The following is a 14,573-nucleotide window of genomic DNA, read 5'->3' on the forward strand; positions in this document are numbered from 1 at the left end:
TATATGGGCTTGAGGGCGGTGTTGCCCGTAGCCAACGTCAAGTAAAAGGGCAGGAAATTAAACGCGGAAAGGAATAAAGGAACGGAATTTGGAAAAAGTGGTCAGGTCAGGTATAAGAATACAATGTGATAATTATAAATATACTTAATACTATACTTTTATATTATTATGAGAGATGAACCATGCTAAGATGTTATATAAATCTTGATTAATAAGCAAGGAAGGGATGTCTGTAGGAAAGGGAATATGTTTAGATTGTAAAGTTTCCATGAAAACAGTACGATCGTACAAGGGACAAGAAAAGAATATATGGTTAATATCAGCCACCTCAGCACCACAGTCACATTTAGGATCATCAATAAATTTAAATCTAGCAAGATCAGAAGGAGCACTTGTATGGCCTAGTCTCATGCGTGTTAAACATGATATTTCGCGTCTATTGAAGTTTTTATTGTAAAACCACGGCTTTATAGGGATGTCGTTTTGAATCTTAAGATAATAACTTCCAGATTCTAAGCTGCTCCAAAACCAAAAGAACTCCCAGGCTAACCTGAGATATCTTTTGGGGAGCAACAGAAGATCATGGCAATAATTCTTATATGGAACAGCATCTACGGCCAGACGATCAGCTTTCTCATTTCCGGAAATACCACAATGACTTGGCACCCATACAAAATTTATAGTAAACCCTTTCTTTTCGCATTTTAACAAGAGGTCTCGGATTTCATATAACAAAGGGTAACTGTTTGTCATTTTGAAAGGAGATTTTAAAAGAATTTGGAGACAACTTTTAGAGTCGGTAAAAATTACACATTTATTTAAATTGAACATGCAAACATACTCAACAGCTTTATAAATACCAAATAGTTCTCCAGTAAATACCGAAGATTCTGGAGGGAGTTTAATTTTTTGTACAACATTATACTGGTGATGAAATACACCAACCCCTACACAACTATTTGTAGAAAGTTTTGATGCATCTGTGTACATGTGATGCCAACCAGACCAATTTTCTCCCACTAAGTTGTTAAATACAGGTTGAGCAATTATTATATCCTTAGAAATATTGGAGTCTAGAAAAATTTGCGGAGAAATAATCAGAGAGTCAAAATCTTTCTCGTATATAGGAAGGTTAATATGTCTGACAGTGGGAGAAGATATAGACAAAAATTTAAGGTAGCTATTAATTATACAAGGAGGAGTTCTATTACGCCAATATGGAGACGACTGCATATATGATCATAAAGAGTCAATAATTTTGTGATAAGAGGATGTACCGAAAATTGCATAGTCCTGAAAATGAATCTGTCGGATAAAAATTGACGTCTCAAATGTGCAGGAGGGTCAACGCACTCCACTTGCATGGCATTAGCCGGACTGGTTCGCATAGCACCAAGGATAGTCCTTAGTGACTTATTTTGTATAACATTGAATACTTTAAAGGCATCTTCTGTACCTGGTGTTAAAAGAAATGAACCATAATCAACCACGCTTCTTATAACTGCATTATAAATAAGCTTCAAGTAGAAAGGATGGCTGCCCCACCATACACCAGCCAAGCATCTCAATATGTTTAATGAGCGTTCACATCTACCTTTAACATAATTACAATGACCCTTGGCTGACAAATTGTAGTCCAAAACCATTCCTAAATACTTGACTTCTTGACGAAAGGAAATTGTAGATCCACCATATGATAAACTTTCATCAACCGTTTTTTTCCTTGGAGAAAATATAATTGCTGCGGTTTTCGGAACTGAGAGGTCTAACCCATTATTATTTAAATATACATTTAGTTCCTTCAAACTAGCATTTATAAGTTCGCAGGCCTTTTGTACGGATCCATTTCTAGAATAGAGCACTATGTCATCGGCATATTGTAAAATTGATATATAATCTGGCAAATTAGAACTAAGGTCGTAAGTATATACATTAAAAAGCAACGGGCTTAGAACAGAACCCTGTGGTAGTCCTTTCCAAACTGTTCTGTGAAATACTTTATCACCTAAATCTAACCTAATCGTCCGTTCATAAAACATAGCAGCAATAATATTACACAAGCGTTCAGGAACTCCCAAGAGGAACAACTTATTTACAAGAATTGGTATATTTACATTATCATAGGCCGAATTGATATCTATAAAACAAGCTACTACATATTCCCGTTTCGAGAAGGCTGAAAGAATATCAGAAACTAACAAACCCACACAGTCTAAAGTGCTTCGGCTTTTGCGAAAACCATATTGAATATCGGGTAATAATTTCTTACTCTCAATAAACCACTCCAACCTATTTTTAACTAAATGTTCTAAAATCTTAATTAAAACAGGAGATAACGCAATTGGACGATAAGAATTTGAATCATTACGGGGTTTATTCGGTTTGAGAAATGGTAACACCAACTGTATTTTCCAATTTGGTGGAATGTCACCTGTCATAAAAATCCCGTTGATAATATTAAGAAAGTAACCTATAACCTTTTCACTAGAATGTTTCAAAAATGAATATGGAATACCATCGCATCCTGGTGCAGAATCAATAACATATGATAAAACGTTCTTTAGCTCCAGTAACGAAAATGGACTATTAAAACGCTGCACGTTATCATTATTGGACGGGGAAGCCGATTCAGGACACACAGGGAATGGGACAAATGGGGGAGCTAATTTATCTAAAAATTTCTCAGCTACTGGAGGCTCAAGATTGATGGCGTTATTTTCTACAAAAGCTCCTCTAAACATTCTAACTTTTCTCCAAACTTCTGACGGGTGAGTACTGGGACTCAAAGATGCACAAAAGGCTCTCCAACTGTTAACTTTCTTCTTCTTCAAAAACTGTTTTGTTTCTTTTAATGTAACTAATAAGGAATTAAAATTCTCTTCGCTCATATTATTATTATACGTCAACTCACTCTGTTTTCTCTTTTTAACAGCTTCTGAACATTCAGAATCCCACCATGGAGGACTGGGAATATTAAATTTAGAGGACTTCTTACGTGGAAATACTTCATCAGCTATATCAATTAAAAACTTAGCAAAAGCATCAGAAGTTTTAAACAAATGTTCCCGAGATACATCAGGTAATTCACTCAACCTCTCATCCATATGTTTGCGAAACTTATCCCAATCTGCATTTTGAAGTTTATATGCTAACAGTGGAGATCTTTTAAGTACTGGTTTATTTTTAATAGGAAAAGAAATAAGAATTGGAAAATGATCACTGCCGTAGGAAAGTGGAAGTACCTCCCACAGTAAGGAATGTGAAATGGAAGAACTACAAATTGATAAATCTAATGCACTAGGATTCTCATTGGGAGCAGACCGACGTGTGGGAACACCAGAATTCAATATACATAAATTATAATAATCAACTATGTCTATTATTTCCTCTCCTAAAGTACTTGAGTTGAAACACCCCCAAGCAGGGTGATGACAATTAAAATCTCCTAATATCAAACATGGAGTAGGAAGAGTTGATATAATATTTCTTACTTCACTAAGTATGGTAAGCGAAGGATGAGGTATGTACACTGAAACTATACAAATGTTATCTACAAGTGCTGAGATGATGGAAAATTCATTATTATGAGGTGATAATGGAACATGAGAGAAATGATATGATTTTTTTACAAGGATGGCTACACCACCATGCCCGTCCGACCTGTCTTCGCGGAGGCATGCATAGCCAGGAATTCTGAAACATGACTCAGACCTGAGCCATGTTTCAGATAGGGTAATAACAAATGGGTCATACTTCTTGATTAAGTGGATTAAATCACTTTTTTTATTGTTGATACTCCGACAATTCCACTGAAGGATTTTGGAGTTGTTGGCCATTGTTGGAGGATCCATGAGAAGGACTAGTAATAAAATGTGCAGCGTTGGACGGTTCTGAATGTTTTTTATGTAAATTAATACTTAACAGTTAAATAAGTTCTAATATAAGGTCATTGGTAGTTTTATTGTTGCACAATGGCACAACCATTTCCAGAAGGAGATGGCAAGTTGTAATCTTTAACTAAATTGTTATGTGAGGCAGTGTCAAATCAAAACCTTTCTGGGATTTTGGCAAACTGCGAGGTTTGAGAAAGACTGTTTTTTTATATGAATGAGTAGTTGTGCCTGGATTACTATTATTTCTAGTTATTTGGGTCGGGGGAGATGTTGGAGTGGTCATAACCACATCTGCATACGGTTTAGTCACAGGAGGGTGCAATTTTGTTGCTTCTGTATAAGAAATAGCATTTTGAGCCATGGAAAGCTTGATATTTTTCTGTCTTTCATACTCTGGACAGCGAGTTTTATTTGTAGCAAAGTGAATGCCAGAGCATAGGCAACAAGAAGCACAATCCTCTTCAATAGTACAAGAGGACCCAGTGTGACTCTGTCCACACTTGTAACATCGGGGTTTAGATCTACACTGCACCTGTGTGTGGCCATACCGGGAACAGTTGAAACATTGAATTGTTGGATAAACATATAAATCTACTGGAAGAGCGTTGTAACACATAAAAATTCGTTTTGGTAGAACCTGTCCATCAAAAGTTAGTACGACTGTTTGCGATGGCTTCCATACAGGAGAACCATCCACCATGACTTTATAATTAATCCGCCTTAATTTAAGGACTTCCCCACAACCTACTGGAACACTAATGTTATCTTTCACCTCATCTAACGACATTTCAGATGGAACACCTTTAATTACACCCATTCTGATAACATTAAAGGATGGAATAAATGCTTTATATTTATTCTCATTCAGTCGGCTGTCTTGCAGAAAATTGTTAGCATCCTCATATTTTGAAAAGGACATAGAGACTCTATTGCGACCTATGCGTTTAACACTGCCATTTACAATGTTTCTAAAATTATTGCGCTTTAAAAAGTTGCCAAAAGCAACTGAATGCATTGAAGTGCCATCATTGTTAGATTCCTGTTGCTTCTGTACATGTACAATGTATGGTGAACAATCTGTATGAATATATTGGTTCCTAACCGTGACTGTGGGCTGAGAGGAGGTAATATCAGCAGGATTCGCGGCTGGGGCTGAGGCCGGGGCCGGAACCGAGGCCGGAGCAGGTGCACGGGCTGTAAGTGGAGCTTGAGACTGTAAACTATTAAGATTACTGTTTGAGGAACCCTGACAATCACAATCATCTTTGATAGATTCCCTATCCCTATTTTTGTCTTTGTTATGTCGCTTTTTTTTGTTGCAATGACGACAAATCTTCCTTGATGCTGTCCTACGTTTCCTAACCACAGAAGATACAGAGCTGTCTGTATCCACACTGTGATCTTTCATGTCTTGATCAGATGCATGACTTTCAATCGTGATTGTATGAGAAACTGGAGGACCACCTCCCCCTGGGTCGGGCGGCTCCCCTTCGTCACCGCTCATGGCGGTGTAAAATGTACAATAAAACTTACCTAAATTATGAATTTATATATACAAAAAATAATAAACTAACTACTAATGATATTTACGAACTATTTACACTGAGATGACCACTATTAACACAAAAATAATTAAATTTTGCAAAATGTAAAAAAAACACGCGCGCACAGGTCGAAGTTTCCCGCCCTTTTTTTTCAACATTCTCGTTAAAACTTACAATTGAGGTACTATCATCAGCAAACATGATCATTGGATGATGAACTTTACATCGATCAGCACAGATATGGCCGCTAGGTGGCGACAGCGCCACGCGCGGCTTATGGCTTTCCCCAAAATTGAGGTGGAACGGATGTACTTTTAGCTACCTGTAGCAAAGCGACGAAATCGCGGAATGAGCCACGCCTGACACTACACCTTTTCACTGATCAATATTTCAAAATATAATGAAGGTTGGAAAGTCACTTTTAATATTTTTGTTCTAAGATCGTATTTTTAGTTGTGGACCATATTAGGGGTTGTGCCCAAATCACGCGAGGTGTATCTGTGCTGATCGTGACAGACGCGTTTTGTTAGAGAGTGAGTCTTCTCCAATTGGCGCCAATTATTTTTCTGATCAAATCGACCAATTAGATCAGTCCTGTCTGGATACCACTTAAAAGTGCGTATCCAAATTAGTAAATTTTTCGACAATCTGATTAAATTGGCCGATCGAATCAGGACGTGCGGACGCAAAAACCAATTTGGCTCGCTGAATTCAACCGCCGATAATGATCGATATTACCGATAAAATGAGGTGCGGACGCAAGAATACCATTTGTAAGGCCAGTATTTTCGTTCTGGGGCATTTTTTCAATTTAACGGGCTCTAATATCACCATAAAGTATGTATTATGGTGGGCAACAAATAAATTCGACCTATCATAGTGTCGCATTGCGTATGTGTTTTTTGTCCCTCACGGATAGGGTTGCCAGATCGAAAGGCGCTATTATCGGGAAACAATATAAAATTTTCGGGATTTTGGGACTTAAGTCGGGAAAAAAATACATTAAAATTAAAATAATTGTATTAAAAAAACAACGACATTTTACATTATTGGCACTACGTCAGTTCGCTCGCTCGACGACAGTTCGGAACTTGAAATTATTGTTTTATAACGTGAAGCTGTTTTTCGGGACAGTATACACTTTGTCGGGAATCGGGAACACATGCTAAAAATCGGGAGAATCCCGCCAAATCCCGACCATCTGGCAACCCTACTCACGGACGTACGCGTATAGCACGTCTATAGGATCCTACCATCTATGTATTTTGCCTGTCTTTCTTTTCTAATCTATGTTATCTGTCAAAGACATTGTTACATTTTGAGGTTATATTTACTTCATTTAGGGATTTTTTTTCAATTATTTGTTTTGTTTAACAGATATTTTGTGCATAATGTCGCCTTCAGATGCTGTAGTGCAGGACCTTGACGAGAAACACGTCGATTTGGTGGCGAAATTTGTGTCAGATGTCCGAAACGGGTACGTGCGTGGCATACAGAAAAAATGCTGTATTTAGCAGTTTAAAGCAATAAATTGTTTATTTTAAGAATATAGACGAACCCACGGCTTCTAGCTTTTATATAAAAAGTCTTTATCATTTAATTAATGCTCCGGTATTTATTGAAGATATCTAATATTTTCATCATCCTATGAGTGTCATCATTGGTCAACTAAGTTTAGTACTTATTAAAAGTTTTTGAATAAATGCTGATAGATCGATTTAAGTAACACGTTAAGTTCAAAGGATTTTTTTTTAAACCTCACCAGTATAAAAGTCTTACTCCTGAGCGACTAGATAATGATATTTGACATCACAGGTTAATTATTCATTTTTAGTCTACATTATTTTGTAATTTTGTTTTTGTCTAAAATTTATAAAGAATAGTGGAAATGAATTGTTGATATAAAATTTTTATTTAATGAATTTTCACGGATGATTTTAATTTTAATTTTTTAAGATTATTGTTTATCCTTGCTTTGCCTGAACAGGGCCCATATGAAACTGTTGATAATATTGTGTAACTTCTACAGGGTTGCTAAAAAATAACTGCATTCCTGTTGCCAGGGTGGTTTTATTTTGGGATTATACTGAAAAACTTACTATGGGACCAACCACGAAATCAGGAAAATCGAACGAAATCAGGACCAACCGCGAAATAAATTTTCACCACACCAGCTCGGAAAGGCTTACTTTGCACTTCAAAAACTGATAGCAAAGTTGCATTTTATTCACATGTGAGGCAAAGTAATCAAATGCAAATTTTGAGTTGTTTTCTTATGTTTGCTGGTAGAATTGACTTTTAAATGGTGGTTTTGGATGATAAATATTTAATAATATTAATTTGGATTTGATTTTGTTTGATATTTTACATTTAATATTTGCTTCGGGTTGGTGTGGTGAAAAATTTTGTGTTTCACTCGGGGGCAAATTTTGTTTAACCCTCGTGCTTTGAAACCCTCGCAACGCTCAAGATTCCATTTTTCGAACCACTTGCTACGCTCGTGGCTCAATTTTGGAATCTTTGGCTTGCTCGGGTTTCAATATTAGCACGAGCGGTTAAACAACAACTTTGCCCCCTTGTAAAACAAATAACTATTGACTGGTCCATTTTCTATGGGAGGGTAATTTTTATGCGCGTTTTTCGGGGTTGATCATATAGTAAAAGTTGCTCAGTATAATCCCAAAACCTCCCTGGCAATGGGAATGCAGTAATTAGGGTTCCGTACCCAAAGGGTAAAACGGGACCCTATTACTAAGACTTCGCTGTCCGTCCATCCATCCGTCCGTCCGTCTGTTACCGGGCTGTATCTCATGAACCGTGATAGCTAGACAGTTGAAATTTTCACAGATGATGTATTTCTATTGCCGCTATAACAACAAATACTAAAAACAGAATAAAATAAAGATTTAAATGGGGCTCCCATACAACAAACGTGATTTTTGACCAAAGTTAAGCAACGTCGGGCGTGGTCAGTACTTGGATGGGTGACCGTTTTCTTTTTGCATTCTTTTCCGTTTTTCCGGAACCCTTCGTGCCCGAGTCCGACTCGCACTTGCCCGGTTTTTTTTTCCACCGTCTATATTACCATGGTCACAAATGTCACAATAAAGTATTATGAGTTTCATATGTAAACATTGCATTCTAGGGTGTCTTAAACTACGCTGGGGCCCCTGAGGGCACATAAGAATTTGGGGCCCTTTGGGGTCATCCATTAATTACGTCACACGTTTAGGGGGAGGGAGGGGGTCAAGAAAATGTGACATATTGTGACATGGGGGAGGGGGGAGACACAAACTTTGTGACGTCACTTTAACTTCATCAGTAACCGAGAATTTATTTAAATTATTTAGTTCGCTGTACATTTAAATAACAAGTTTTTAAAACGAATATAGTTTTTAATCGTTTAATTTTCTTTCCTAAGCAGTTTTGGGTTATAAAATTACTAATATTTATATCGTCAAAAATATTTTGATAAAATATTAATAATACTTAGGTCTTAGGTACTTACTTAATTCGATTTGGCGATTTCGTGGAAAAAATGTGACGTCACACTAGGGGGGGAGGGGTTTGCCAAATGTGACCAAGTGTGACAAGGGGGGGGGAGTGGTCAATAAACCTAGAAATTGGTGTGACGTAATTAATGGATGACCCCTTTTGGAAACTAACATTTTTCTACTATTATCTTCTATTTATTAAGGATAATCAAATATACTGTTACATTCTGTCTTTCGGGGCCCCCTGAGGATGGGGGCCCCGTGTGCCCTTATGGTAAAGATGGTACTGATTGCATTGATGTTTTTGTATCTTGTATTACAGGAAGATAGAGGGATCAAACAACATAGCTCTGGCCACTGTCACTCTATTGGAGCAGATCATCAATGAATCTGACAACACCACTGTCATGTAAGTGGCTTGCTTGTTTAACCTTTTTGATGCCGTGTCAAACACAAAAGCTGTCACTCGGACGCCACGTCACCGAAGTGTCAGAATTGAAATTGAACTTTATGCATATGCACGTAGGTCTATGTTGCTCTGTGGTCTGTGACCGATTAATCAGTCTTTGGCGTTGGATCTGCGGTGCGGATATATCGGACATTGGCGTCCAGAAGTCCAGTCCACTATCCGGTATCCGGCCGGATATTAAAATAGTGACCGGATAGGCCGATACCGGATAGTAACCGAATATCCGCTGCATCTTTAGTTGTTTTCCTGCAGCGGGTTGTGCAGCGTGGTGCGCGCGGCGGGGCGGCTGGTGTGCGGCGCGCTACCGGGCGCGCCGTGCGCCGCCAACATGGCGCGGCGCGTGCTGCGCGCGCTGCGCGACGAGGCGCGCGCCGACGGCGACGCCTCGCTCGCGCGCCTAGTGCGCCCCGCGCCGCGCCGGAGCACCACCGCCTTGAACGAGGACCTCAGGGAGCCGGTGCGGGAACATGTGGCCGAGGTAAGCGTGCGCCGCCAACATGGCGCGGCGCGTGCTGCGCGCGCTGCGCGACGAGGCGCGCGCCGACGGCGACGCCTCGCTCGCGCGCCTAGTGCGCCCCGCGCCGCGCCGGAGCACCACCGCCTTGAACGAGGACCTCAGGGAGCCGGTGCGGGAACATGTGGCCGAGGTAAGCGTGCGCCGCCAACATGGCGCGGCGCGTGCTGCGCGCGCTGCGCGACGAGGCGCGCGCCGACGGCGACGCCTCGCTCGCGCGCCTAGTGCGCCCCGCGCCGCGCCGGAGCACCACCGCCTTGAACGAGGACCTCAGGGAGCCGGTGCGGGAACATGTGGCCGAGGTAAGCGTGCGCCGCCAACATGGCGCGGCGCGTGCTGCGCGCGCTGCGCGACGAGGCGCGCGCCGACGGCGACGCCTCGCTCGCGCGCCTAGTGCGCCCCGCGCCGCGCCGGAGCACCACCGCCTTGAACGAGGACCTCAGGGAGCCGGTGCGGGAACATGTGGCCGAGGTAAGCGTGCGCCGCCAACATGGCGCGGCGCGTGCTGCGCGCGCTGCGCGACGAGGCGCGCGCCGACGGCGACGCCTCGCTCGCGCGCCTAGTGCGCCCCGCGCCGCGCCGGAGCACCACCGCCTTGAACGAGGACCTCAGGGAGCCGGTGCGGGAACATGTGGCCGAGGTAAGCGTGCGCCGCCAACATGGCGCGGCGCGTGCTGCGCGCGCTGCGCGACGAGGCGCGCGCCGACGGCGACGCCTCGCTCGCGCGCCTAGTGCGCCCCGCGCCGCGCCGGAGCACCACCGCCTTGAACGAGGACCTCAGGGAGCCGGTGCGGGAACATGTGGCCGAGGTAAGCGTGCGCCGCCAACATGGCGCGGCGCGTGCTGCGCGCGCTGCGCGACGAGGCGCGCGCCGACGGCGACGCCTCGCTCGCGCGCCTAGTGCGCCCCGCGCCGCGCCGGAGCACCACCGCCTTGAACGAGGACCTCAGGGAGCCGGTGCGGGAACATGTGGCCGAGGTAAGCGTGCGCCGCCAACATGGCGCGGCGCGTGCTGCGCGCGCTGCGCGACGAGGCGCGCGCCGACGGCGACGCCTCGCTCGCGCGCCTAGTGCGCCCCGCGCCGCGCCGGAGCACCACCGCCTTGAACGAGGACCTCAGGGAGCCGGTGCGGGAACATGTGGCCGAGGTAAGCGTGCGCCGCCAACATGGCGCGGCGCGTGCTGCGCGCGCTGCGCGACGAGGCGCGCGCCGACGGCGACGCCTCGCTCGCGCGCCTAGTGCGCCCCGCGCCGCGCCGGAGCACCACCGCCTTGAACGAGGACCTCAGGGAGCCGGTGCGGGAACATGTGGCCGAGGTAAGCGTGCGCCGCCAACATGGCGCGGCGCGTGCTGCGCGCGCTGCGCGACGAGGCGCGCGCCGACGGCGACGCCTCGCTCGCGCGCCTAGTGCGCCCCGCGCCGCGCCGGAGCACCACCGCCTTGAACGAGGACCTCAGGGAGCCGGTGCGGGAACATGTGGCCGAGGTAAGCGTGCGCCGCCAACATGGCGCGGCGCGTGCTGCGCGCGCTGCGCGACGAGGCGCGCGCCGACGGCGACGCCTCGCTCGCGCGCCTAGTGCGCCCCGCGCCGCGCCGGAGCACCACCGCCTTGAACGAGGACCTCAGGGAGCCGGTGCGGGAACATGTGGCCGAGGTAAGCGTGCGCCGCCAACATGGCGCGGCGCGTGCTGCGCGCGCTGCGCGACGAGGCGCGCGCCGACGGCGACGCCTCGCTCGCGCGCCTAGTGCGCCCCGCGCCGCGCCGGAGCACCACCGCCTTGAACGAGGACCTCAGGGAGCCGGTGCGGGAACATGTGGCCGAGGTAAGCGTGCGCCGCCAACATGGCGCGGCGCGTGCTGCGCGCGCTGCGCGACGAGGCGCGCGCCGACGGCGACGCCTCGCTCGCGCGCCTAGTGCGCCCCGCGCCGCGCCGGAGCGCCACCGCCTTGAACGAGGACCTCAGGGAGCCGGTGCGGGAACATGTGGCCGAGGTAAGCGTGCGCCGCCAACATGGCGCGGCGCGTGCTGCGCGCGCTGCGCGACGAGGCGCGCGCCGACGGCGACGCCTCGCTCGCGCGCCTAGTGCGCCCCGCGCCGCGCCGGAGCACCACCGCCTTGAACGAGGACCTCAGGGAGCCGGTGCGGGAACATGTGGCCGAGGTAAGCGTGCGCCGCCAACATGGCGCGGCGCGTGCTGCGCGCGCTGCGCGACGAGGCGCGCGCCGACGGCGACGCCTCGCTCGCGCGCCTAGTGCGCCCCGCGCCGCGCCGGAGCACCACCGCCTTGAACGAGGACCTCAGGGAGCCGGTGCGGGAACATGTGGCCGAGGTAAGCGTGCGCCGCCAACATGGCGCGGCGCGTGCTGCGCGCGCTGCGCGACGAGGCGCGCGCCGACGGCGACGCCTCGCTCGCGCGCCTAGTGCGCCCCGCGCCGCGCCGGAGCACCACCGCCTTGAACGAGGACCTCAGGGAGCCGGTGCGGGAACATGTGGCCGAGGTAAGCGTGCGCCGCCAACATGGCGCGGCGCGTGCTGCGCGCGCTGCGCGACGAGGCGCGCGCCGACGGCGACGCCTCGCTCGCGCGCCTAGTGCGCCCCGCGCCGCGCCGGAGCACCACCGCCTTGAACGAGGACCTCAGGGAGCCGGTGCGGGAACATGTGGCCGAGGTAAGCGTGCGCCGCCAACATGGCGCGGCGCGTGCTGCGCGCGCTGCGCGACGAGGCGCGCGCCGACGGCGACGCCTCGCTCGCGCGCCTAGTGCGCCCCGCGCCGCGCCGGAGCACCACCGCCTTGAACGAGGACCTCAGGGAGCCGGTGCGGGAACATGTGGCCGAGGTAAGCGTGCGCCGCCAACATGGCGCGGCGCGTGCTGCGCGCGCTGCGCGACGAGGCGCGCGCCGACGGCGACGCCTCGCTCGCGCGCCTAGTGCGCCCCGCGCCGCGCCGGAGCACCACCGCCTTGAACGAGGACCTCAGGGAGCCGGTGCGGGAACATGTGGCCGAGGTAAGCGTGCGCCGCCAACATGGCGCGGCGCGTGCTGCGCGCGCTGCGCGACGAGGCGCGCGCCGACGGCGACGCCTCGCTCGCGCGCCTAGTGCGCCCCGCGCCGCGCCGGAGCACCACCGCCTTGAACGAGGACCTCAGGGAGCCGGTGCGGGAACATGTGGCCGAGGTAAGCGTGCGCCGCCAACATGGCGCGGCGCGTGCTGCGCGCGCTGCGCGACGAGGCGCGCGCCGACGGCGACGCCTCGCTCGCGCGCCTAGTGCGCCCCGCGCCGCGCCGGAGCACCACCGCCTTGAACGAGGACCTCAGGGAGCCGGTGCGGGAACATGTGGCCGAGGTAAGCGTGCGCCGCCAACATGGCGCGGCGCGTGCTGCGCGCGCTGCGCGACGAGGCGCGCGCCGACGGCGACGCCTCGCTCGCGCGCCTAGTGCGCCCCGCGCCGCGCCGGAGCACCACCGCCTTGAACGAGGACCTCAGGGAGCCGGTGCGGGAACATGTGGCCGAGGTAAGCGTGCGCCGCCAACATGGCGCGGCGCGTGCTGCGCGCGCTGCGCGACGAGGCGCGCGCCGACGGCGACGCCTCGCTCGCGCGCCTAGTGCGCCCCGCGCCGCGCCGGAGCACCACCGCCTTGAACGAGGACCTCAGGGAGCCGGTGCGGGAACATGTGGCCGAGGTAAGCGTGCGCCGCCAACATGGCGCGGCGCGTGCTGCGCGCGCTGCGCGACGAGGCGCGCGCCGACGGCGACGCCTCGCTCGCGCGCCTAGTGCGCCCCGCGCCGCGCCGGAGCACCACCGCCTTGAACGAGGACCTCAGGGAGCCGGTGCGGGAACATGTGGCCGAGGTAAGCGTGCGCCGCCAACATGGCGCGGCGCGTGCTGCGCGCGCTGCGCGACGAGGCGCGCGCCGACGGCGACGCCTCGCTCGCGCGCCTAGTGCGCCCCGCGCCGCGCCGGAGCACCACCGCCTTGAACGAGGACCTCAGGGAGCCGGTGCGGGAACATGTGGCCGAGGTAAGCGTGCGCCGCCAACATGGCGCGGCGCGTGCTGCGCGCGCTGCGCGACGAGGCGCGCGCCGACGGCGACGCCTCGCTCGCGCGCCTAGTGCGCCCCGCGCCGCGCCGGAGCACCACCGCCTTGAACGAGGACCTCAGGGAGCCGGTGCGGGAACATGTGGCCGAGGTAAGCGTGCGCCGCCAACATGGCGCGGCGCGTGCTGCGCGCGCTGCGCGACGAGGCGCGCGCCGACGGCGACGCCTCGCTCGCGCGCCTAGTGCGCCCCGCGCCGCGCCGGAGCACCACCGCCTTGAACGAGGACCTCAGGGAGCCGGTGCGGGAACATGTGGCCGAGGTAAGCGTGCGCCGCCAACATGGCGCGGCGCGTGCTGCGCGCGCTGCGCGACGAGGCGCGCGCCGACGGCGACGCCTCGCTCGCGCGCCTAGTGCGCCCCGCGCCGCGCCGGAGCGCCACCGCCTTGAACGAGGACCTCAGGGAGCCGGTGCGGGAACATGTGGCCGAGGTAAGCGTGCGCCGCCAACATGGCGCGGCGCGTGCTGCGCGCGCTGCGCGACGAGGCGCGCGCCGACGGCGACGCCTCGCTCGCGCGCCTAGTGCGCCCCGCGCCGCGCCGGAGCACCACCGCCTTGAACGA

At 50.8% G+C, this 14,573-nt stretch overlaps 1 protein-coding gene across 1 annotated transcript in view; it reads left to right on the plus strand.

Moving 5' to 3' along the window:
* The first annotated feature begins 6,661 nt into the window (after positions 1–6,661).
* The window catches only part of LOC134676449 (translation initiation factor eIF2B subunit beta), a 31,387-nt gene continuing 23,475 nt past the window's right edge, over positions 6,662–14,573 (plus strand). The window contains exons 1-3 of the mRNA XM_063534845.1: positions 6,662–6,914; positions 9,254–9,340; positions 9,653–9,878. Of these exons, the coding sequence (XP_063390915.1) occupies positions 6,829–6,914; positions 9,254–9,340; positions 9,653–9,878 (399 nt within the window). The 5' untranslated portion in view covers positions 6,662–6,828. The remainder of the gene's footprint in view (positions 6,915–9,253; positions 9,341–9,652; positions 9,879–14,573) is intronic.

Source organism: Cydia fagiglandana, chromosome 24 (genome assembly GCF_963556715.1).
Source record: "Cydia fagiglandana chromosome 24, ilCydFagi1.1, whole genome shotgun sequence".
NCBI classification, from domain to species: domain Eukaryota; kingdom Metazoa; phylum Arthropoda; class Insecta; order Lepidoptera; family Tortricidae; genus Cydia; species Cydia fagiglandana.